General features: G+C 46.4%; 2 protein-coding genes across 8 annotated transcripts in view; one reads left to right on the top strand and one right to left on the bottom strand.

Annotated features, from left to right (window-relative positions):
- The window catches only part of lama2 (laminin, alpha 2), a 77,829-nt gene extending 62,896 nt beyond the window's left edge, over positions 1-14,933 (bottom strand). For all 7 annotated transcript variants that reach the window (XM_084699329.1, XM_084699331.1, XM_084699330.1 and 4 more), the window contains exons 1-3: positions 14,797-14,933; positions 2,764-2,934; positions 2,138-2,250 (exon numbers count right to left, since the gene is read on the bottom strand). In XM_084699329.1, the coding sequence (XP_084555455.1) occupies positions 2,138-2,250; positions 2,764-2,934; positions 14,797-14,863 (351 nt within the window). In that variant the 5' untranslated portion in view covers positions 14,864-14,933. The remainder of the gene's footprint in view (positions 1-2,137; positions 2,251-2,763; positions 2,935-14,796) is intronic.
- Positions 14,934-17,246: 2,313 nt separating this feature from the next.
- LOC146287060 (vesicular inhibitory amino acid transporter) lies at positions 17,247-20,021 on the top strand. Its single transcript, XM_084700361.1, has 3 exons — positions 17,247-17,555; positions 18,428-19,068; positions 19,277-20,021. The coding sequence occupies exons 1-3, from the start codon at positions 17,247-17,249 to the stop codon at positions 20,019-20,021; spliced, it is 1,695 nt and encodes a 564-aa protein (XP_084556487.1).
- Positions 20,022-23,309: the final 3,288 nt, after the last annotated feature.

Genomic DNA, 23,309 nt, shown 5'->3' with positions numbered 1-23,309 from the left:
TACACCTCCCCAAAAATAACTATTTCAGCCCTACGGGTAGAAGACAAAGAGTAGATGTTTTTCAGCCCTTCTCCTCAAACACACACAAAATCACACACACACCCGCACACAGACAGAAACAGGCAGAAACTAATAGCTGCAATTCTCCATCTCATTTACAACTGCCCAATACCACCAAGACCAAATACACACATACACAGATGCACACACATGCACACACATGCACATACACACACACGCACACACACCCATCAGTGTCCATCATTCTTCTTCCACTCCAGTGAGGCCTTCAGGATAACGAGGGGGAAATGAGAGTGCTGATGTCACAGGCGATAACATTCTCTCTCTCTCTCTCTATCACACACATACACACACATGCACTCACACACACATGCGCACACACACTCACAGGCAGGGCCTGGGGTGCGCGTAGCCACAGTCTCATTTGGAGAGGGAGATGACAGCAAGCCCAGCAGCCGCGGGGGAAATACGTCTGACTGGAGACTAAATAGGATTGTATTTTACTGGCTGACCACGCAGTAAACACACACACTCACACACATGCACACATACTTACACACACACATACACACACACACATAGTAAAACACACGCATGCACAAACACTGTTAACAAATATACACACACACACCCATTCATCATGCACATGCACACAAACATACAGTAAACACACACAATACACGCACCCTAGAATTAGTATGTTTCACAACATCTACTCTACTATAGACTTCATAACACCTCAGCTATGTCTAGTTGGCACTGATCTGTAACAGAAAAAGGATTGTCTATTAAAAAATATATTTGTGCACATGCATAAAACATGCACGCTGACAAATGTACAAAGAATATCAACATTCACATGCATGAATCCTGAATAATATTTATAAACACAAAAAACCTGGGTAATATTTACAATGATCCACATGAAATAGGAAGTATATTTAAAATTAAACATTTATAACATGAAGAGTATCTACTTCCACTTTAACAATATATCAGAGGTGTATAGCAGCACTGAGCTCTAACTAGAATCGGTATTTACAGCTTGGTTGTGAGCTACCAAACAGTGGATGATAAGCTCAATAGAGTAAGTAGTTGGTGGTGTACCAATTAAAATGATCGTGAGATGTGTGTGTAGGATGTGTTGGTTGTTGATAGTAAATTCCTGACAGGCAGATGTGCGGTGTGAAGTACATAGCACTAACCCTAGGATGGAGATCATATCATATGTATCAGAGTATCATAATATAATCATACTGAGGAATAGATAGGAGCAGTGCTATCAGGTTAACAGTGAGGACGTTCATGTGACTGTGTGTGCATTTGTCTGTGTATATAGTCGTCGTCCCCGTTCCAGGGCCGTGTGTTTGAACTGATCCCATCGCCATGGTGACAAGTGGGACTAGGATGAGTGATGGGCTGAAGCTCATTAGCATCTCATTAGCATGTTAAAATGTCTGCCTCTGCACTTCCTCCTGTCAGATCTCCATCGCTAATTAACCAGGCGCTGGCTTGATTTATGAAGGGCGTGCAGCGTAGAGAGAACTGGACATGCATACTCAGAGACACGTACATAGAGTACACACACATTGTGCATTCTCACACACACACACACCACACATACTCACACACACACATGCACACATAGACATACATACACATGCATATATGCACATTGGGAGTACACTTCCTGCTCAGAGATTTTCAGACCTAATGTAGCTGAGAGGAGGATGGGGGATTGATGGAAGAGGGGAAGGGGCAGGGTAGGGAACGCAGACACTGTTTGGGGAGGCTGTCATGATCTGTTTGACATCATGTTTATCATCATGTTTATCATCATGTGTACGTGATGTTTACTCACAGTTCTCCCTTGCAGACTAAACAACCAGTCTGCACTGAGTGTGCATGTGTGAGTGTGTGATTGTAAGTGTGAGTGCGTGTGAGAGGGAGAAAGAACGGGAGTGTGTGTGTGTGAGAGAGAGAGAGAGAGAGAGAGAGAGAGAGAGAGAGAGAGAGAGAGCGAGAGAGAGAGAGAGAGAGAGAGAGAGAGAGAGAGAGAGAGAGAGAGAGAGAGAGAGAGAGAGAGAGAGAGAGAGAAAGAGGGAGAGAGTCCTACCTGGTGTAAGTCCAGAGTGATGGTGACATAGTGGTAGTCCATCCCTGTCTTAATGGTGGGACTCTGCCACCAGCGATTAGTACCATCTATAGCAAATTGGATAGGATGACGCTCTGGAGGAGAGAAGAAAAGGAGAGAGAGTTCAGAAAAAATATCAAAGTCATAATTACAGTAGGGTATATGTTGGGGTTAGACAATCAAGCTAAATGAAACTGTCAATCACAATACTTAAATATGACATTTACCTCGTCAGAAACCAAAGAAACAGCTGAAAGACTGTTAGTGTTGCAAGTCACCTCATTGTCACTAGTTACTAGAACTCTATACTGAGATATTCCTGAAATCGCTCCAATTAAGTGGGTGGGGCAAGACACAGCCAATCACAGCAACTCTGCTTTGGCTGACCTCTTCATTAGCTGCTGTAATTGCAAAAGCCGTTTAGCAGAGGAACCCTTCCATTCCAATCATGCCAAACACTCCCAACCTCCTTCCCAATCAACTTCCCCTGTCTAACTCATGTTCCATAATGATCAGCTATGGTAATCACCATTATTAATTAGGAACCAGGATGAGCGTAAGCCTGTGTGTGTCGTCCTCTTTGTATGCTTGGTGTGTGTGTTGTTTACCAAACTCCCTGTCACTCTTCAGGTTGCAGATACGGCACTGCGGGTTCCCGTCTCTCTGCCCAGGGACGTGCTCCACCAGCTTACAGAACATCTCGGGCCCTGTCTCTCCGCACGTGGCGTTGGCCGAGATGTTCGCCATGGACGCCAGGTTCAGCACAGCCGGGAACAACCCTGTGGGGGGGAGGGGGGAGAGAGGAAATGACATAATTGAAAGGTTGACGGTTGAGTCTGTGACACCATCTAACCGTGAAAGGTAGAGTAAGCTCATGGACACTCAAGATTTCATCAGACATCCCGGTGAACATTCCTGAGAGAAGCACCAACTGATATGTGTGTCACCAGAGACGACACCAACAAAATACAGCCCTCATTTGAAGAAACAAAATGTCAGGTTGCCCTCATTCTATCAGCCTCAGTGATCAGGTGCATCTGTTATAGACTGACACACACACACTCAGGAGAGCTGACTGGAAAGACATTTTCTTTATTCTCTGGTCCGTTTCACAATGTGAATTCAATGTGCTCATTTTAGCGTCCATTTTTTCGTGAACCCTTCCAGCCCCCTTCACCCACGCTCCATATATCCATACAGGTCAGTGTCAAACAGACCACCCCTTCCCTCCTTCTCCTCCCTGCTCTCCCCGCAGGGTGCTGTGGGAACTCTTTGGCAGGGGAACACCACCACTGGTTCATGTTACCCAGCTGGCTTAGGTTCAATCAGCTCAGACCCTCTGGCTCTGACAGTCTACTGTCTACAGTCCCGTACTGAGTCCTTGTCCCACCACAGACACACACACACACACACACACATACTGTATCTAGGATAGGGCTATACACACAGAAATACACAAAGAAACATACACTGACAAAGAGGCACCGGCAAAGAGACACACACAGAGAAACAACTGGCAATGATTAGACACAGGGTTTCAATGAGAACAGAAAAATATCCGAGAGAGAGAGAGAGAGACAGAGAGAGACAGAGAGAGAGAGAGAGACAGAGAATGCGAAAGGGGAAGAGAACGAGACAGTGGAGTGAAAGAAGACATTTGAAGATTTCTGTATGTCTGGCTGTGTGTGTTTGTGTGGGAACAGATTGTGTATCAAAGAGACCGAGGCTCGTTGCTCAGAATGACTTCCAGCTGTTTCTCCAGATGTCCAGAGCCAATGAACTGTGAAGAACATCTGAACGTATGAATGTCTGAACACAGAGCTGTTACACACTCCAGGAACATTCTGGCCTCTGTAGCAGAGGTGGTTAGAACCCCATTGGCAGGACAAGCAGCAGTCCTGGGTTCAAACCCCACCGTGAGGGCCTGCGGAGTAAGAGGGTGGAGCTGACCCAGAAGGAGAGCTGTCCACTTTAACAGAGCTGGTTCAGACACTGTTGTTCAGATTGGTTCACACTGGTTCAGACACGGTTGTAGCAATGTGGGAGACGTAGGTGAAAAAACAAATACTGACCAGTAGTAACATACAGATAGATCTAAGACATCTTGATAAAAAGAAATGTACAATTTCAGCTCTCTGGAATAGGTGTATGTATGGTCTTTGGTATGTGTGTGTGTGTGTGTGTGTGTGTGTGTGTGTACCACAGCAGACACAACAGAGTGTGATAGAATGAGAAGCTGCTCGTTCTGACAGAGGGTCTCATATTATGAGAAGAATAGATGACTAAGCTGAACTCCCTCTCCTCTGCCGTCTGTCTCTCTCTCCCTCCACCTCCTCCCACCCCCATCCCTGTGCATCCCTACCAGATCGATAAGGCTCATTGTTCTGCTGCTGTTCCTTCATTCAAGTTGACAAAACAAATTCTAGTTGGCTGTCCGGAACCTTCCAGCACCTCATCACAGCCACGCACAGACACACACACACAGATGCCATGAACATCCATGCGTACTAACACACAAACACAGTTAAACACCCATACAGATATCCCCACGCAAACTCAACACACTGAGAAAAGACACACACGCACTATGAAGATAATGAGGGTGATCTGCCCTTTCCATCCTTCAGAAATATATGAAGAAGAAAATGAGGAAAAGCAGAGACCAAAGAGTGAGGGAGTGTACAGGAGAGAGAGAGAGAGAGAGAGAGAGAGAGAGAGAGAGAGAGAGAGAGAGAGAGAGAGAGAGAGAGAGGAGGATGGATGGATGGGAGGGGCGAAGGAGAGACAGAGCAGGTATTAAAAAGGGCAGCCAGCGGGCCAGATTGATACACCAACATTTAGTTTTCATCTGGACAGCATCCATCATGGTGACAGCTACAGCTCTGAACCCTGAATCATCTCAGCTCAATGCCACAGCCTAACCACACCATGCTCAATCACCTCTCACACACACACACAAGCACACACCCTCTCCTCGCGTGCCTTCTTTAACGCCCATCCGTCTCACATACCAGGCACACGTTTAGGATCGATACACGGCCGACGCCATCTGACTGAGCCACATTCCCACATCATTAGCACCTCCATCCCCTTACCCACACGTCACCGTTCACATCCCCTAGCATACACACATGACCCCAATTACACACACACACACACATCCCCACCAGACACACTTCCTCATTCACAAATCCCCAATCATACATCTCCCCTTACACACACACATCCCCTGACACACACATCCCTTATTACACACACACACAAGTCCCCCATCACACACATTCTATATCACTCTTACACCCTCTATCAGATACATTATTTTGTCACACAATCCTCTATCACACTACAATACACTAACACAGGAGTTGGGTGTCATGAACCAGTTCAATTGGAACTGATTTGAAATTTCCAGGAAGCCTGGATTCGATAAGACATGTGCATTTAGATTCTGCTTAGTTTCCTGACTTTTGCATATTTCAGTCACGCTGCTGAGTGAACTGCAGTGAGCATTTTACAGTCCATAAAAGTTGCACTTATCTGCCTCGACCTGATACGCAGATAAGCATGAGAGAAGAGACACTTCTGTTTACAATTTTGGACCACGGCTGACCACAGCAAATGCTCTGATGTTTGGCTTAGCTTGGCTAAAAATGATCAACAACATCCAAACGCAACACTTAGCATCATGATATTTCTTGCAAAGGAGGAAGCAACTCCAAAAGGAAATTGACTTCAGACCATTTGAAGGAATGCACCGTGTTCCAAAACACAGATGAGCTGACATTAGCCTTTTCAATTGAAGGTCAACAAATGATGCCTGCAAATGATTCCACTACTTAATCATCTCATCACACACAGACCCTATCAAGGACCCATCCTCTGTCACACAAACACACTGTCCATCACACTAGAGAATCTTCTATCACACTAAGATCCCACTCGTCTGATCTGACACTCACAACTTCCTTGGAAGTTGTTACTGCGGGGTGCTCTAAACTGATGAGAGGTTAAAGGTTTAACTTGACTGGATGAGAGGTACAATAAGGTACAACCTGATTGGATGAGAGGTTGAGGATACAACCTGATTGGATAAGAGGTTGAGAGCTTGACACCCTCACTGACAGACAGTCCGAGAAGAGGCATGTCGTTACCCTGGTTACAGCACGTGAGGTCTTGCTAGCTGAGATGGATGTCCAAACTGGCTTTTCTCTTCACTACAGAAAGTATTTAGGGAGTGTGTGTGTGTGTGTTTGCATATGTTAAGATGTTGACATTGGATCAAGGTTCTGACATGAAGGAAGTCATACAAGAGGTGGAGGTTTGACAGGAAGTATCTAGAATGACTGTATAAACATAGACAGAGTAAAAACACACACAAAGATACGCAAACACACACTCACACAAATATTTCTGTGGCATGAAAAAATAAACCTACACCATCACTTAAAAAAGAGTGAAACTGTTGGGAGTAGCTGTAGATACAGTCCACAATGGTGACACTTCTGAGAAATGACTACAAACGGATAACCTTCATCATCATCATCATCATCCTTGTCTCAACAAGCAGCAGGCTAGGATCCAAAGAAAATATATTGTCTAACAATGATCACTCTGAGGGAGAGATGGAGTGAGAGAGAGAGAGAGAGAGAGAGAGAGAGAGAGAGAGAGAGAGAGAGAGAGAGAGAGAGAGAGAGAGAAGAAAGAAAGAAAGAGAAAGAGAGGGATGAGCGGAGGAGAGGACTCACACCAAGTATCTGATGAGGTATCAAACACCTGCAGTTCACCCTCCCTCCCTCCCTCCCTCCCTCCCTCCCTCCCTCCCTCCCTCCCTCCCTCCCTCCCTCCCTCCCTCCCTCCCTCCCTCCCTCCCTCCCTCCCTCCCTCCCTCCCTCCCTCCCTCCCTCTCCAGCCCTTGTCCCTCTACATCCATGTACCAGTGCCGTCTGTGAGAGTGACTAAAGTTAGACCACACCACATCAACATCTATCACCTCGTCATTAATTGTCATTAAACAGTTGGTCAACTCAACAATAACACAACTACCTCTTTTACAACCATGACACAATACTAGCTCCAGAGACTCCAGACAATTCCAGTGCAACTCATATAGCACAACGAAACACCAAACAATAATAAGAAAAACAGGCCAAACACACAAACACACCATAAGTCTATTATCAAAAACATTGAAAAATAGTGAATCACAACATAAATCAGAACTGAGGTACATTTTAGAATGAACTTATTCCAGTGAGAGAGGGGGGGGATTGGGAGAGAGAAATGAATAGAGATAAAAGAGAGAGAGGAAGTGGAGAAAAAGAGAGGATGTTCCACACAAGAAACCAACATTTGGGGGTAATTCCAGAGAGGCAGCACAACCATCTGATTAGTAATGTGTCATGGTAGAATTATCTGATTGGCTGCGTGTCAGGTTTGAATGGAGCGGATCTGCTACAGTAACTACTCCAGGAGTGTTTGCAAACTGGGGTCTGCATTGTTGAGACCGGCCAGATCTGGTTCCCTCAGACAAAAACATTTGAACACAGATCAATCTTTTCAAGCACTCTAAGTCATCATTACACAGCACAAATGTCCACGATAGTGAGAGTTATGTTTTCACGACAAGATCCCCCTATTGAATGAACAACAGATATTGACGTACTTTGATCCAGACTTTGACATCCTATTCGTCCCTCTCCTCTTCCCCTGTTCTCTCCTCCCCCCAACCCCCCCAACCCTCTACCCCTGCTCTCCCAGTCCCTCCCCCTTTCCCCTCTCTCTTCCACTGCCCCTCTTCCCACTGTTTCCTCCCCCTCCCTCTCCCTCTCTCTCCCCCACCCTCTCTCCCTCTCTCTCCCCCTCTCTCTCCCCCTCCTTCTCTCCCTCTCTCTCCCCCTCCCTTTCCTGGTAAGTGGTAATGTTGATTTATCCGGTAGTGGCCCAGTCACCGGTAAATCTCCGGTAAGTCCCTGCTGTGTCAGGCTGATGGCCCTGCCGCCATCTCCCAGGGTGCACTCGTGTGATTTAAGGGGTAGCTCATCCTGGTCTAATCAGGACCAAGGCCAACACACACACACACTTACACACACTGACACACGGACACAGCTACACACATTGGCACAAACATGCAAACACCAACATGGATTCACACACACACAAACACACAGACAGCTCAAACACACTGACATCCCTTTCTTTAGAATGTGGAGGATAAGGAAAAGAGACATCTCATGATTTACAGTATTCAAGGTATTTCAGAATATGACCTCAACAACTTTATAGAGTCCATCTGCAGGGGCTTAAGCTGGGCCGTACAAACACCACTGCAATCATCACAGCTTTGGGATGGCTGCATTTACGTAAAAGAGAAAAAAGTTGCATATTTCTATCCAGCTTGAGCTGATCCAGATCAAGTTGAATTGAAAGGTTTCCAATGAATATCTTTCATGATATTAGTGTAAACCTTGATGTGAAGAGCCTACTGTAAACTTCTGACAATTGTGCTATATATTTGGACATTTTCAAGTAAACTCTTTGTTGTATTATGTAAACGATAGGAGATGAAAAACAACCTCAACAGGCCACTTCTCCTGTTCTATCTCCTTTTCTCTGCTCCTTCCCTCTTCTCCTACCCTCTCCTCGATTCTCCTACTGCTCCACTGTTCCTCCCCATCTCTCCTCTCCTGCTCCAGTTCACTGGGTATGCTGATAGAGATGAAGTGTTGGCTGTAAACTGCTGCTTAGCCTGGGACTCTGAGATGCTGCTGGTGCCTGAACCATAACTCACCCAGATATCCAGCCTGGCAGCTTCTCAGCACATCTAGATTGCTTTCTGCCCATAAAGTGTTTGAGTTCATAAAAGGTTGTGTCTGGCTTAACGAGCAGTTCTGCCACCATACAGGGTTATGAAGGGAGATGTGATTGGAGGAGAATATCTCATCTCTTTAAATGGCTGATCATTAGTGATGTTGAACACCACAGTTAAACAGCCTGCACTTCGTTGCTTCACTGGTGTGTGTTTGTGTGTGAGTGTGTATGTGTATCAGAGTGTGTGTTTACATATGAGGCAGTGTTAGAGTGTATATATACAGTATATACATTTGTGTGTGTGTGTGTTTGTGTGCTGGGTGTGTGAGTGTGTATAAATTTACATTTAGTCATTTAGTAGACACTTTCATCCAAAGCCACTTACAAGAAAGAACTTTACAAAGGTACATAGGTCAATGATCATAAACAACAAAAACAGTGTGGGTAGCCAAAACATGAAGCAAACATTGTTAAAAGCAAGTAAGATCCAATGGGTAGAACCAGAAGAGCATGTAGTTAATCAAATTACAATTAAACAACATGATCCTTAGAAGTGCTTTTAAACGTGTGTGTGTGTGTTTTTTCTGTACATGTGTTTGTGTGTATTGATTCTGTGTGTTTATGTGTGTATACACGTGGATATGTAAGCTGGGGCCTTGTCGCCCACAGGAAGCGAGTTCAGGTCTCATGAGAAAAAACCTTCCTGGAAAAAGCTTACAGGAATGACAGAACCTGCAACACATATACACACATTCAGTCTTAGAAGGATCTGCTATATCTCACATGAGACAGCAATGCTTGTGTGTGTGGTGAGATTGTGTACATGCTTGCCCCCATGTCAGTGTGTGTGTACTTGCTCGTGTGCATATGTACTTAGTCGTGACGTGTATTCCTTGATACAGGATGCCCAAAGAGGGATCACAGAGGAGGGAAATAGTCATCATTTGTGTGTGCGAGAGAGTGTGAGTGTGTGTACTGTGTATGTGTATGTGTGTGTGTTTCTCTCTAGCCCCCGGCCCTCTCAAGCCAGGCATAGGCCATCTTTGCCTCATGTTTTCAGAGAACACGAGTGTTTCCTATTTCTGCTCTGCTCATCAATCATAACCTTGTATTTATAATAGTAAAATACAAAATAGGGGGAGAGGAGAAAAAAATATTTTCTCAGCATCTTGGACACTGTGTTCCCCCCACGCAACGGCAACATCCCTCTTCCTGGAACAGCATGCACACACATCTGTATTTCCAATTACCCAGAAGCCCCTGTAAACCTGAGTAGAGACTGATGTTATTTCCTGTTCTGAGATGAGATCTCTTTACTAAACAAGCCCTCAAAACCTCCCAGCAACGCCTTACTAACTTCTTCCTGACTTTTCTATCTATGTGAAAACCTCAAATCCATCTGCAACTCAATCAGCGATCAATGAGTCTGCCTGTAGTACTTGTGGCTATAAGCACATGTACTACTAAGTACACTATAAGCTGTGTGGTGTTTTTTGCATAACTCAATGGCTAGTCTAACAGTGTCATTTTAGACCAATCATTAATGGTTTTTGATCTAATAGCATTCTATCCAGTGTGTATGTGCAACGGTGTCTGTTTGTGTGTGAAGGAGTGCATGTGTGAGATATTGTGTGTGTAATGTTGTTCATAAGCTTAGAAACCCCATCAGCCTGGTGTTTCCAGTAAAGCCAACCCAAAAAAGATTTGATTTTGTAAAAATTAGTTTTAAATTACAAAGTCCCTGCACAAACAGACTAATGCTAAACAAACACACACACAAACACACACGCCAGCACAGCCTGACTGATTACCCTGAATACTCTGTTCCCCGTCTCCTCCCCCTATCCTCCTCCAGGTTCTCCTCCTCCCCCTCCCCCTCCCCCCCGCTCCTCCTCCTCCTTATTCAGTCTAAGCCTTAAGTCTTATAAACAAGCATGAAAGAACTAACATTAGAAGGAGAATCAAAGTCTTCCGTTACATCAACACAGATCCGTTTCCAGCTCACCGCTTTGAAATATCTAATAACTGCTAATCAATTAATTAGAACATTGACTCATGTTAATTACAGAATCAAATGATCAAGCAGTCCTCTGGAGATCCAGTGGGAGCAGAGCGGCGCAGGACAGCTCCTGAGCAGGCTGAGACCTGGAGATAATATGCAATCATAAAAAGCATTCGACTGACAAAATAGCCAGTAAAGTTTGCTTGCTTTGCAGAAACGCTTATTTCAATTATAGTGATCATTATGGCAGTCATTAAAAGGCTATGTTTATAGCCCTGGGCTGAGATAGGGATGTGATCTATGCGGTTCTGGAGCTATGGGGGCTATGGCGGGGGGGCTGGAGGGAGGGGGGGGGGAGGTAGGGGGGGGGGCAGAGCGGGGAGGGGAGAGGGGGAGGAGGGGGGCTATGATTGGGGGGGCTATCAGAGCTATGATTCAGGTTGATGTGTTTTACCTAATACCAGCTCTTATCATCTACATAGGCACTGTGTCATGTCAACCCTCCTGGAGTGTGTGTGTTGTATGTGTGCGTGTGTGTGTTTGTGTGTGCATGCATTGAGGCTGGGGTTGGGGTTGGGGCTGGGGCTATACAGAGGCATTGCTAGACAAGCTAGTTACAGCTTGCTGTACCACATATATATCTTATGTCCTGTTCACCTTGAATAAGACACACCTACACATAGTGTGCTTGCGGCCAAAGAACATTCAGCACTTGGACCAATCCAGACAGCGAGTGAACTAATGGACTTCCTGTTTGTTCGCAGACAACCCTGAGAATGTGTCCTCTGAAGGATTCCCCCCAAGAGGACCGTCCCCTCACATGCCAACTCATAGTTCCCTGCTACTGAAGTCTATAACAGAGGAGTAATTCATCTAAAAAAACTCCGGAACTGAACACACACTGGCTACACCTACATGACCAGATGATACTGCACCTTAAAGACTACATACATAGGTACAGGACTACAAATCCCAACATAATCATCACCTTCCCTCTTGGAGACACACATACACACACACATGCCCTTTGTTCCCTCCTTTGTCTAATTTATTGGAAACACCAGTCCATTCCCAATTCCCAACCTACTGAATGAATGTGTCTGGGACCGGGGCCAGGGAAGGTGTATGTGGTGTGTGATTGTGTACGTGTGTGTGTGTGCGGGGGGGGGGAGGGTGAGGTGTGTGTCTAGAATACAGATGTTGCTGTGTACTCCGCTCCTCTATGAAATTATTACACATCGACAAAATGACTGGACTGTCAGTGCATTTGTTATTACAAAGATTAAAGCTTTCATCCAAATGATAGAAAATAGTGCATGTAGTAAGTGGTGCAGGAGATGCTTTCAGCGTGTTATTACGTTGTTGTTGGGTTATCAATGATCGACTGTGTTAGCAGTGTTGTGGTGAATTAACCAGGTAGTAGAGCACGAGCACACTGTGAGCTTCCAGTAGGATGGTCAAACCAGAGGTCATAGGTCACGACCTCGAAAGGTCAGCGCAGAGAGTCAATATCAACCTGAGGCGTTATTGACACCATGTGTAACCACAGGATGAGGAGGCCTTGCAGTATAGACAGGGGGGAGAGGGAGGGGGTGTGCTCTCCTCATGAGAGAGAGAAGGAATTCTCGGTCTCAGTTGTAGACGGGGGGTGATGAATATGTCATAAGGGTAAGAGGTCAAACCTCTTGGCCCTCTGGGACAGCGCATATGGGCTCCAGGCTTGAGGCTGCAGCCACAAGGTTGTTGGTTCAAATCCCAAGCCAGACAGTAAGATATTTAAGTAAATAATCCTAGATTTTTTGTTTCTAGTGGCCCCATATCCACATGCTGGATTGACACACATACTGCATGCATATGGACCCGCAAAAATATAGAACATACAAAAACATTGGATAAACACACTTGTATACCGGTACTATAATACCACGGGAACAACCACTAGTCAAAATTATAACACACACTTTTTCACATTTGAGCAGCTGTGGTGTGTGTGTGCATTCGCATAGATTTGTGTGTGTGTGTGTATGCGTGTGTGTGTGTGTGTGAGTGTGTGTAGGAACAGGAATCTGCTATGTCTGTCAACAAGAAATTTCTTCCCACTCTGTTTCTCCCTGGCTATTATGCTCCAAACATTCTGTTCTCTTTCCTTCTTTCACTCTCCTCTCTTCTCTGTTCTCTCCTTCTGTGTTCTTTGTGTCTCTCTCTTTCTCTCCTTCTCTCTCTCTCACTCACCCAGCTTTAGACAGCTATTCACAGTTCTGAGAAACACAGCAATTTCAAATGGCCCTCCAAGCACATGCACCAATTTATCAAATCATACTCTTAGCATCTTTTCATCAGTATTGATGTGTGTAAGCTCAGACCAGAGAGTGAGCCTGTTCCTATTGTAGCTCTAGACAAATTGACTATTGATTTTCTCCTGTAAGTATTCTGAAGTCTTTCTTCTTTGGAGTCAGTTTGTTCTTGCTTTGCTGTGGGGGAACACAGATCCAGAACACACCCAAACACAGGTGTGTCTCTCTCTCTGGATAACATGATAAGAATTGTCTGTCTGTCTGTCTCATGTCTGTCTGTCTGTCTGTCTCCTCCTTGTCTGTCTGTCTGCCTCCTTGTGTACCTGCCTCTATAGCGTCTTGATTCCTTGTCTGCAAACCTGCCAGCTTGTCTGTGTGTCATTTTACCTCACTGCTGCCTACCTGTCTCTCTCCCTGCCTGAGTGTCTGTCTCACTCCCTGCTGGCTGGGAAAGAGACGAAGGACACACGAAGGTGGAAGATCTATTTTCTGTTAGCACCTGGCTAATTTTAGCACTGACAGGATTCCTACCTAATCAACAGACACCTGTTTGATGGTAAACACATGTCCTACACTCTCTGTCATAGGGAAGGACACTGCCACGGCCAGTCACCCAGGGCACAGGCACCCAAACGCTAGTCATCCAGGGCCTGGTATTCAGGGCCCAGCCAGCCAGGGCTAGCCAGCCAGCTACCTGGAAAGCAGGTAGGGTAAGGGGTGATAATGAAGGAGATGACAGCTCGACCCAACTAGCCAGAGAACAGAGGGATGTTACATTTACATTTAGTCATTTAGTCATTGTTCACACGCTCACATCAACATGAACATCACATTCAGACTTCACACGCTAACACCCCCAGAGATTCAAAACAACATAAAACAGTGGAGATGGCATCAGCATCTTATCTCAGCTGGAATCTGTATTTGAAATGAAAAAACGACTTCACAAATGATCTGAATAATTCTTCATCTTTGGGCCTAGACTTCAAACCTTAGTTGATGACTCCAGTTGATCTGAGAAATAGAGGGGGGTCTCTGTGTGTGTGACACCCATGTAATGATGCACCTCCCGCAGCTCAGACACGCCATGTCGCCACGCTCATTGATTCACGGGATAAGATATCTTATCGTTCTGCTAGAGCCAGAGAACCTTGGGATAGGTTCGCTAATCGTGCGTTCTAACTGGTCTTGATGACAGACTAGCGTGGAGACTCCAGAACACTGGACTGCGCCTATAATGATTATGACTCAAATGGAACTCCCGTATGTAAAAATACATGCGGCAAATAGGTGAACAATAACTAACTGACTACCTGTTTTCAGCTCTGTATAGGCTACTCTAAGTAAAAGTTGGTCAAATTTTGAAAGATGTTTTCCATTATTCTGCTAAAATGAGAAAATAACAGGCCGATCTTCCCGTCATGGGAAATTAGCGCAATTAGAAGGGGGACAGATTGGTGGCCTACACGCTCATTTACGGAGACAGTGTGAGAGAAATATTTCAAGCAAAGCAACTACTGGGCAAACGATAGACTCACCCCTTTGCTGCGCTCGGCTGCATTGCCATAGCAACGCTGTGAGAGTAAAGAACGACAGCACTTTCATTTCCCAATCTGTAATTTCTTCATCAGCGTGCAGTCTGGCGAACTCGCTCTCTCTCTCCGTCGGCGGGTATGAGGGAGAATGTCAACCGGAGTGACTTTTACAAGTTAAAGAAAACTCTCCCTCCCGGTCCCCCGGTTCACTAGGAGGGGGCGGCACGGAATAGAAGAGAAAAGTGAATGGATAAAGTTTCGTTGTTGCTTCAGGCGCCACATCTCGTTTACTTCAACTACAACAGCCAAATCAATGTAGCAACGTTTTAACAAAGGTTATTAGATATATGAGAGGGGGAAATATAGGTCTCTTAAGATTGCCGATTTATTTGCCTGCTCACTAATGGTGCAAACTGATTTTACACAACCTTGTCATTCCTTTTGCATATTTAAACACAAACTATTGGGTTTTGTTGAATCAAGAGGAAACTGGTGATGGTAAACTCAGTCTGCAAAGGCCTAACTATATATATATATATATATATATATATATATATATATATATATATATATATATATATATATATATATATATATTAGTGCTGTCAAACGATTAAAATATTTAATCGCGATTAATCGCATTAATGTCATAGTTAACTCGCGATTAATCACAATTAATCGCATATTTTTATCTATTCTAAATGTCCCTGATTTCTTTTTGTCCAAATCTTTTTTCAAATTGTAATGCTCTTATCAACATAGAAAAGTGGTTCGGATTGCTTTGTGCAAATATTTTTTTTATTGAAAACAACATTGCAATCGCCTGGCTTTGACGAGGGGGCAGATAATTCGCATCAGCTGTGTGCTTGGCCATCAAGTGGTATTTCAGACTGGACGTGCTGCGATGATAGCTCAGTTTACAACGACAAAACACACAGATCACTGGTCTTGTCAATAAAACCATTTGGCAACTTTTTAAAAGCAAACTTTCCATTCAGAATCTTATTGGCATCCATTTCGGCATCTCGCGCTCGTCATCCACTCAAAACGTAACGTTAGCCTACTACCAGAGAATGTCTAATATTCGTAAACGGGCTCTGCTACTACTCTTTAGCCATCGCAAGCCAAACGAGTGTTTGGCGTGCCTGTTGTTTTGTTTCCGGTCTAGCTAGATCCGGTGTGGCGTTGTAGTTTTTCTAACGTCGGTAGTTGTTGCAACAGCATGTGAAAAAAACTACAAAGGCCAAAAAGAGCGTTAATCGCGCGATAAGATAATTGACGCCGTTAATTTGGGTTTGCGTTAACGCCGTTAATAACGCGTTAAACTGACAGCACTAATATATATATATATATATATATATATATATATATATATATATATATATAGTATACGGGTTCATCAAGCTAATGTTAAGGTGTGGTGGATTTTAGACAGTAGGTGCAGCTACTGACATGCAGCTGGGGTTCATTAGTTGAGTTCAGACCTCTCCATGGTCCTCCACTGCTCCCTCTGCTGTCCCAGAATGCACTGATTGAGACTGCCCTAACTCTATGAGACTGCCCCGCTCTGAGCTAATCAGAGCAGACCTGCTCTGGGCTGTAGGTTAGATCTGGACAGCTCTGGCCTGCCATACATCACAATGGAACTGTTTGGCCTATGGCCTATCACAGTAGACCAGCTATGCCCTGTAGCCTATCACAGTATAACTTTTGGATTCCATGATAGAGCACTGTTTAACTGTATTCTTTATCCTTGTTATTGAGCTATTCTGAACCCTGCTAAACTGTCCAGAAGTTTTCTGAAGAGAGATGGCTCCCTCCTCCTCCTCCTCCTTCTTGTCCCACCTCCAGCCCCTAGCTCCAACCCCCCTGAGGAGGAGGTCACTTACAGGTGATTATTCAGGCATCAGGCCTGGGTCCTCAGCATAAACACTCTGGGTTATTATAGAGTCACAGCTCACCAGTCTGCCTGTCACCCCATCACACACACACACACACACTCACACACACACACTCACACACACTCACACACACAGATGAAAACACACATATGCACTTGCACACAGACACACGCACACACGCACACACATACACACTTGGCCTGCTCAACCATTTAAATGTCAAAGAGAGGCAATTTAACCACTCGGTAAGGTGAATGTGCATGTGTGTTTATTGTGAACTGTATGGTCTTGAACAGGAGATTGACACCCTTGTCAATCAGCAATGGGATGATGTTAAAGTGAACTTGACGTGTGTGTGTGTGTGTGTGTGTGTGTGTGTGTGCATGTTTTTGTATGTGTTTGTTTGTGTGTGTGTTTGTGTAGGGAGGGTTGGCCAAATCAACCTCCATCCCCTTTGTACCCCTCTGCATGGTGAGTCTGTGTCTGTCTCCAGTCTGATCTCCCGTTCTCATCTCCCCTAGCATCTACAGAGCTCCAGACCCCCAGTAAAGGATGTGGCGGCTACAGCCCAGTGAAGGCTGGGGGCAACGGGTGGGATGGTGGGTCGGGCTGGGCTGGACCTCCTGGTTCCACCAGGAGGATGAAGAGGCTCTGGGGCTGGCACAGAGGGACGAGCTGAGCAGGACATATGTAGAGGAGGCTCAACAAAACCAGACTACCAGGAGGGAGAGCAGCTGTGGAACCCCTCCTTCCAGCCCCGACACCCAGCAGGAGCCCCACTCTTCTCAGACCAGGAGTCAGACTCCCAGTCCCAGGATCACTACCTGGGAGGCAGGCTGGAACGTGACCAATGCAATCCAGGTAGGAGGAGAAGGGAGGGGGAGAGGAGGGGATGGGAGGGAAGGAGGGGTGAGGAGAGGAGAGGAGAGAAGAGGAGAGGGGAGGCACAAGAGGAGAAGATGTGAGAGGGGGGAGAAGAGAGAGGGGATTAGAGTGCAGGATAGAAAAGAGAAGAGGGAGAGAGTAGAAGAAAAGAGCCGGAGCTAATGTCCCCTTGTCCTGTCCTGACAAACAGAACATCATGAGAGTACCAAAGATCATTCCTGTTTACTGAGGGGAATGGACTCCACATTAACATAAAACCATTTTGTATGGCACTGGTAAACACAACTATTTCAGTAATTACAGCATAGCATTAGTATGTAAGTAAATATGCGTTTGAGTTTGTTGTGTTTATGTTTGCTGAGCTGTGTGTACAGCAGCTGCTTCTGAGCTGGTGGTTCTATCCTGCTTGGTGGTGGCAGGAAAAGGCAGGGTTCCAGAGGCTTCTATTTTGCTACTGTCCAGTCTCCATTAGTTTTGACATCATCATCACTTAATGTGATTATTTTCATCATCATCGTCATCGTCATTTTCATCATTATCAAAATACTGTGTAGATCTGTTAATCTTCCTTTATATTCGGTGTTCACTGCTTTAGACGATGAAATCACAGAGACCCTCCCCCGGAGAGATTGTTTGCCAACTGTGATTGGGCAAGCAGCCAGATTGTGCTCAGACTAGCCAATTAGGATGAATACAAATTGTGCTGATCCAAAGCAAAACACCATGTCTCTGGACTGACTGACTGACTGACTGACTGACTGGTTGATTGACTGATTGATTGACATACTGGTTGTTCTACAGTAGTCTAATGTACTCTACTGTTTTGTACCGCACTCTTCTCACCCTAGGGTATCTTTGTGCTGGGCCTGCCCTATGCCTTGCTCCAGAGTGGCTACCTAGGGTTGGTGCTGCTCCCCCTGGCTGCAGTGGTGTGTAACTACACCGGCCAGATCCTGGTGGCCTGTCTGTATGAGGAGGACGAGAGCGGCCTCCCGGTCCGCGTGCGAGACTCCTATGAGGACGTGGCCAACGCCAGCTGCCGGGGCCTGTGCCCGCTGTACCCTCGCCTGGGAGGCTGGCTGGTTAACCTGGCACAGCTTCTGGAGCTGGTCATGACCTGCACGCTCTACCTGGTGGTGAGCACCAACCTCCTGGCCCACAGTCTGTCCTCCTTACCCCCGGCCCTGGCCCTGGCACCAGGCACCTCAGCAGCCCTCTGCCCCCTGGTGCCTCTCCTGGTGCTGCTGCCCTGCCTGCTGCTGGCTGACCTGAAAGTGGTGTCCAGGCTCAGCATGCTCTGCTCCTTGGCCCAGCTCCTCACCACTCTGCTGGTCATGTTCTACTGCCTGGGTGGGGCCGGGGGCTGGGCCTGGGACACTCTTCCTGTTTTGGTGCCCTATGATAGGATGCTGGTGTCGGTGGGCGTGATTATCTTCAGCTACACCTCCCAGATATTTCTGCCAACGCTGGAAGGAAACATGGAGAACAGGTATGAATTAAGCGCTGGATAGAGGGATAGAAACATGTATAGATGGATGAAAGAAAGGATGGAGGCATGTAGGAAGAACCATGGCGGGATAGAGGGATAAAGGGATAGAAAGGATGGAGGGAGAATGGATAGAGAGATGTAGAACAGTAAAGTAATTCATTGTGGTTCTGCTTGGTTTATCTTGTGTGTCTACTATGTGTTTCTCCAGACAGGAGTTCTGCTCCATGCTGGGCTGGACCCATGGCCTGGCCTGTCTACTGAAGACCCTGTTCTCCCTGCTGGCCTTTCTTACCTGGGGGGCCAACACCCGCGAGGTCATTACCGACAACCTGCCTTCCCCCATGAGGACGATGGTCAACCTCTGTCTGCTCACCAAGGCTCTGCTCTCTTTCCCCCTCCCCTTCTATGCTGCCACTGAGCTCCTACTGGCCAGTATAAGAGGGGGTGGGGTTATGAGTAAAGAAGGGGAGGGGCCTCCAGGTGGGACGTGGGTGGAGTCTGTTGGGACACTGAATTGTGACGACGAAGGCTCCCGGGTCAATGAGGTTATAGGTAGGGTTGTTGATGAGGAAGAGGCGGGGTCTGTTACCAATCCAGAAGAGGCGGGGTCTATTGTGGGTGGAGTCCTAGGGAGGGTTGGGGCGGGGTTGAGGGCCCTAAGAGGCTTGGAGACGGGCTCTGTGGCCCTGAGGGGCGGGCTCTTGCTGCTCACCTTCCTATTGGCTCAGCTTGTACCCCACTTCTCCCTGCTGATGGGGTTGACAGGGAGTGTGACGGGCGCAGCCATGAGCCTCATCCTGCCCTGCGTGTTCCACCTGCGACTGCGCTGGGCGGCGCTGAGTGGGTGGAGCCGAATGCTGGACCTCATCATCCTGACTCTTGGCACCGTTTGCAGCCTATCTGGCTTGCTCTGCTCTCTACATGGCCTGCTGCAGGCAGTCAGAGATGGATAGGGGGAGGGATGGAGGGATGGAGGGATGGAGGGATGGAGGGATGGAGGGATGGAGGGATGGAGGGATGGGAGAACAGCAGAATGTGGGATACGGGAATGGGTACAGGCAAGTAGAGCAATGGAGGAAGGGAGGGACTGTAGGATGGAGAGGAAGAGATAGAGTCTAAGGAGAGAGGGAGGGATGACTGGAGGAAGAAAAAGAAGATAAACAATGATATTTATCTTTTAGATTTTCTGTACTGAAAAAAGCACATTGTAAAAAGTACATTCAGCATGACATATTCTCACATATGTGATTCTATTATCTAGTTTTTCTCCTCAGATAAATGTATCTTACTGTTATTACGGCAGCACTGATGCTTTACCTAGCTGTCTCCCCTATGTTCTGCTTTTCTGTGTAGAAATAAAACACTCAAATGATGCGAGTGACACTATATTTGTGTGGAACAGTTGATGTGTGTAAATGCGATTAAATAGTGTTTTAAACAGTTTGAAGTCTTCTGAGAGATGTGTGCGCTCAAGGTATTCCTGACAGAAAATCAGATCAGAGTCATTCATCTGTGTTAGTGGAGCTACTGCGTATTAGCTACAGAAACCCAGGAAAGAGAGACTGGGGACTGGGAGGGAGGAGTGGGAGGGAGGGAGGGAGGGAGGGAGGGAGGGAGGGAGAGAGAGAGAGAGAGAGAGAGAGAGAGAGAGAGAGAGAGAGAGAGAGAGAGAGAGAGAGAGAGGGAGAGACAGAGAGTGGGAGAGAGAGAGACAGAGAGAGAGAGACAGAGACAGAGATGGGACCATGATCGTTTTTTCTTCGGTTTCCCAGGCCAGATAGGGAACATGTTTGGTCTTGGAGGGTCTCTCTTTGGACCAGGCTGGTATGAAGGAAGGACCAGGAGAGAGAGAGGGTGGGAGATGAGACCATGAGAGAGAGACCAGGAGCATGCATGATTGGTCCTGGAGGATCTCTCCATAGACCAGTCTTGGCAGCATCTAGACCTTTCCTTCTCACAGCCTGTTATTCACATAACACGGTGACTCACGCTCAAGAGAGAGAGCTAAGGGACGTCTCCTTCTCTTCTTCCATCTCTCTTTTTCCACTGCTCCATCTCTCTAGCTCCCACAGTCTGTGTAACCCTAAACCCAAACATTCTTAATAGTCACTGGAAGCAACTTGTAGTTCCACTCCCAGTGAGCAGCCCAGCTACCCAACCCGTGACCCATGAGGACTCCTGAAGGTGTGAGGAGGAAGGGAACCATGCAGCACTGAGATGAGGAAAACAGCAGCTGTGTGATGGTTGTCGCTGATACTGCTGTCCTTCCTCAGAGTGAGATCCAGACTGGATCACCAGTGGATTTCACTGGATCACCAGTGAAAGAAGAGGAGAAGGAGGTGGCAGATATTATGTTGGATCCAGACTTGAAGAATGATTGCTGGTGGAGAGAGAGAGAGAGCCAGGGGAGATAAAGGAATAGACAAATGTAGAGAGGAGGGAAGGAGATGGAATGGGAAATAGAGGGATGGAGGGGTGGATGACTGTCTGAGGTTCAGAATATCACTCCGTCTTGGTTTTATTGGTTGTCTGTCAATGCTTGTTTTCATTTCCTCTCTCGTCCGCCCACCATGCCTCGGTCCTCTCTTTCCTCTCCTCCATCTCTTACCTCCCTGATCTCTTGTCATACGCTTGATCTGTCTCTCCATCGCTCCTTTATTACAGAGAGCAGATAGGAGGGAGAGCAGGGAGCTGGGGCTAGGCAGAGCCTGTCAGGAATACACAGACATACACACACCTGCACATACACACGCAAATATACACACTCACACACGTAAACATATACACACGCACGCACACACATACATACACACACAGACAGAAAAATGGAGGTTAAGCTATAGAGAAAATGCTTCAGGAACAACAAATAACTCATCAAAAGTAACTTCCTCAAGTGCCTCAGTGCCCTCCAATCTCTACTCAGCAACTGTCTCACTGCACTCATAGCACTAGTGCAAGTGCAGTAGTCCAGCCACAGAGAAGTGTATGTGTGTGTGTCTGGGCATGTGTGTGATTGTGTGTGTGTGTTTGAGTGTGGGTATCGTCCTCTGCCAATGTGGCCAGGCCTTCTCTAAACAACTCTGTGGAAATCATAAGGTTGCAGGAACTTTAAATTACACACACACACACACACACACACACATACACAAAGAGAGAGAGAAAGATACTACATTGTAGTAGTTAGTCTAGGATCAGTCCCGGCAGTTAGAGACCCTCCCAGAGAAGTGTAGCACTCAGAAACAGGTGTTATTAGACCAGCTGTTACATCAAAACAACAAAAGTACCTCTCCTCACCTCTTCTCTCCTCAGCAGGTAATCCTAGTTGATATTTGGACTGTCAGGATAGGGTGCTTTGCTTTGTGGTTGCCATGACAACAGAGTGGACTGCCAGTTAAATCTGTTCTCGTTACTTTACTGAGACAGCCGTCTCCCGTGGTGATCTGAGTGTTCTCAACATCTCTGCTCACTCCGTCTTGCTGTTTGACAGGAAACTGAGCATCAAACACACCACAGATAATAAATGACTCACACAGTTGCAATGTGATTGGCTGGTCATGAGAGATCAAGGTCTGTGATTGGCTGCTCTAATGAGAAAAAGAGGAACAGATACATTTGACAGATTTCTCTCCTTCCAGATCTGATCTGGTCTTGCCAGGAGTAGTCCTGGTATGGTCTTGCCAGGAGTCGTCCTGGTATGGTCTTGCCAGGAGTAGTCCTGGTATGGTCTTGCCAGGAGTAGTCCTGATCTGGTCTGGCCTGCTCGGTTCAAGGACTGGACCCACCAGTGTGCCTCTGATTTGAAGACAGGGGGCGCTAGAGGTCATCTGTATACACGCTCACACAGCACCTCAAGAAGCACAACAACACTGGCAGAGCCCTCGTTAACCAGACCCAGATAAATGTGTCTCTGCTTCCCTGCAGGAACAGTGGAATCAGTCACACAAGAAGCAGTCTCTCTGGGCCCACCTGGTCATGAAGAAAGAATACTGTGACAACCTGCTAACTGGATGAAGGAGGAATGAGGATGTTTTAACAGAATTATCTAACTGGTATTGATTACAGTCCCTGGTTAAAGAGAGGCAGAGGAACGGAGAGGAGGGCTGAGGAGAAGAGAGAGGAAAGGAGACCAGAGGAGAAGAGAAGAAGATAAGAGAGACGCTACCTGGCTGCAATCAATCTCCTTTCTAGACTCCCCCACCCCTTTCCCCACCAGCCTACCTAGCTAGCATAATGAGGTCTTT

Source organism: Hypomesus nipponensis, chromosome 6 (genome assembly GCF_054491055.1).
Source record: "Hypomesus nipponensis isolate SF chromosome 6, ASM5449105v1, whole genome shotgun sequence".
NCBI lineage: Eukaryota > Metazoa > Chordata > Actinopteri > Osmeriformes > Osmeridae > Hypomesus > Hypomesus nipponensis.
The sequence above is the reverse complement of the archived record's forward strand: the minus strand, read 5'-3'. Positions and strand labels throughout refer to the sequence as shown.

Bases quoted from the DNA above. Each gene is read 5' to 3' on its own strand.
- LOC146287060 (XM_084700361.1), top strand. From the start codon at position 17,247: ATGTGGCGGCTACAGCCCAGTGAAGGCTGGGGGCAACGGGTGGGATGG. The intron at 17,556-18,427 runs GTAGGAGGAGAA...TTCTCACCCTAG, and splicing joins ACGTGACCAATGCAATCCAG to GGTATCTTTGTGCTGGGCCT. The intron at 19,069-19,276 runs GTATGAATTAAG...GTGTTTCTCCAG, and splicing joins GAAGGAAACATGGAGAACAG to ACAGGAGTTCTGCTCCATGC.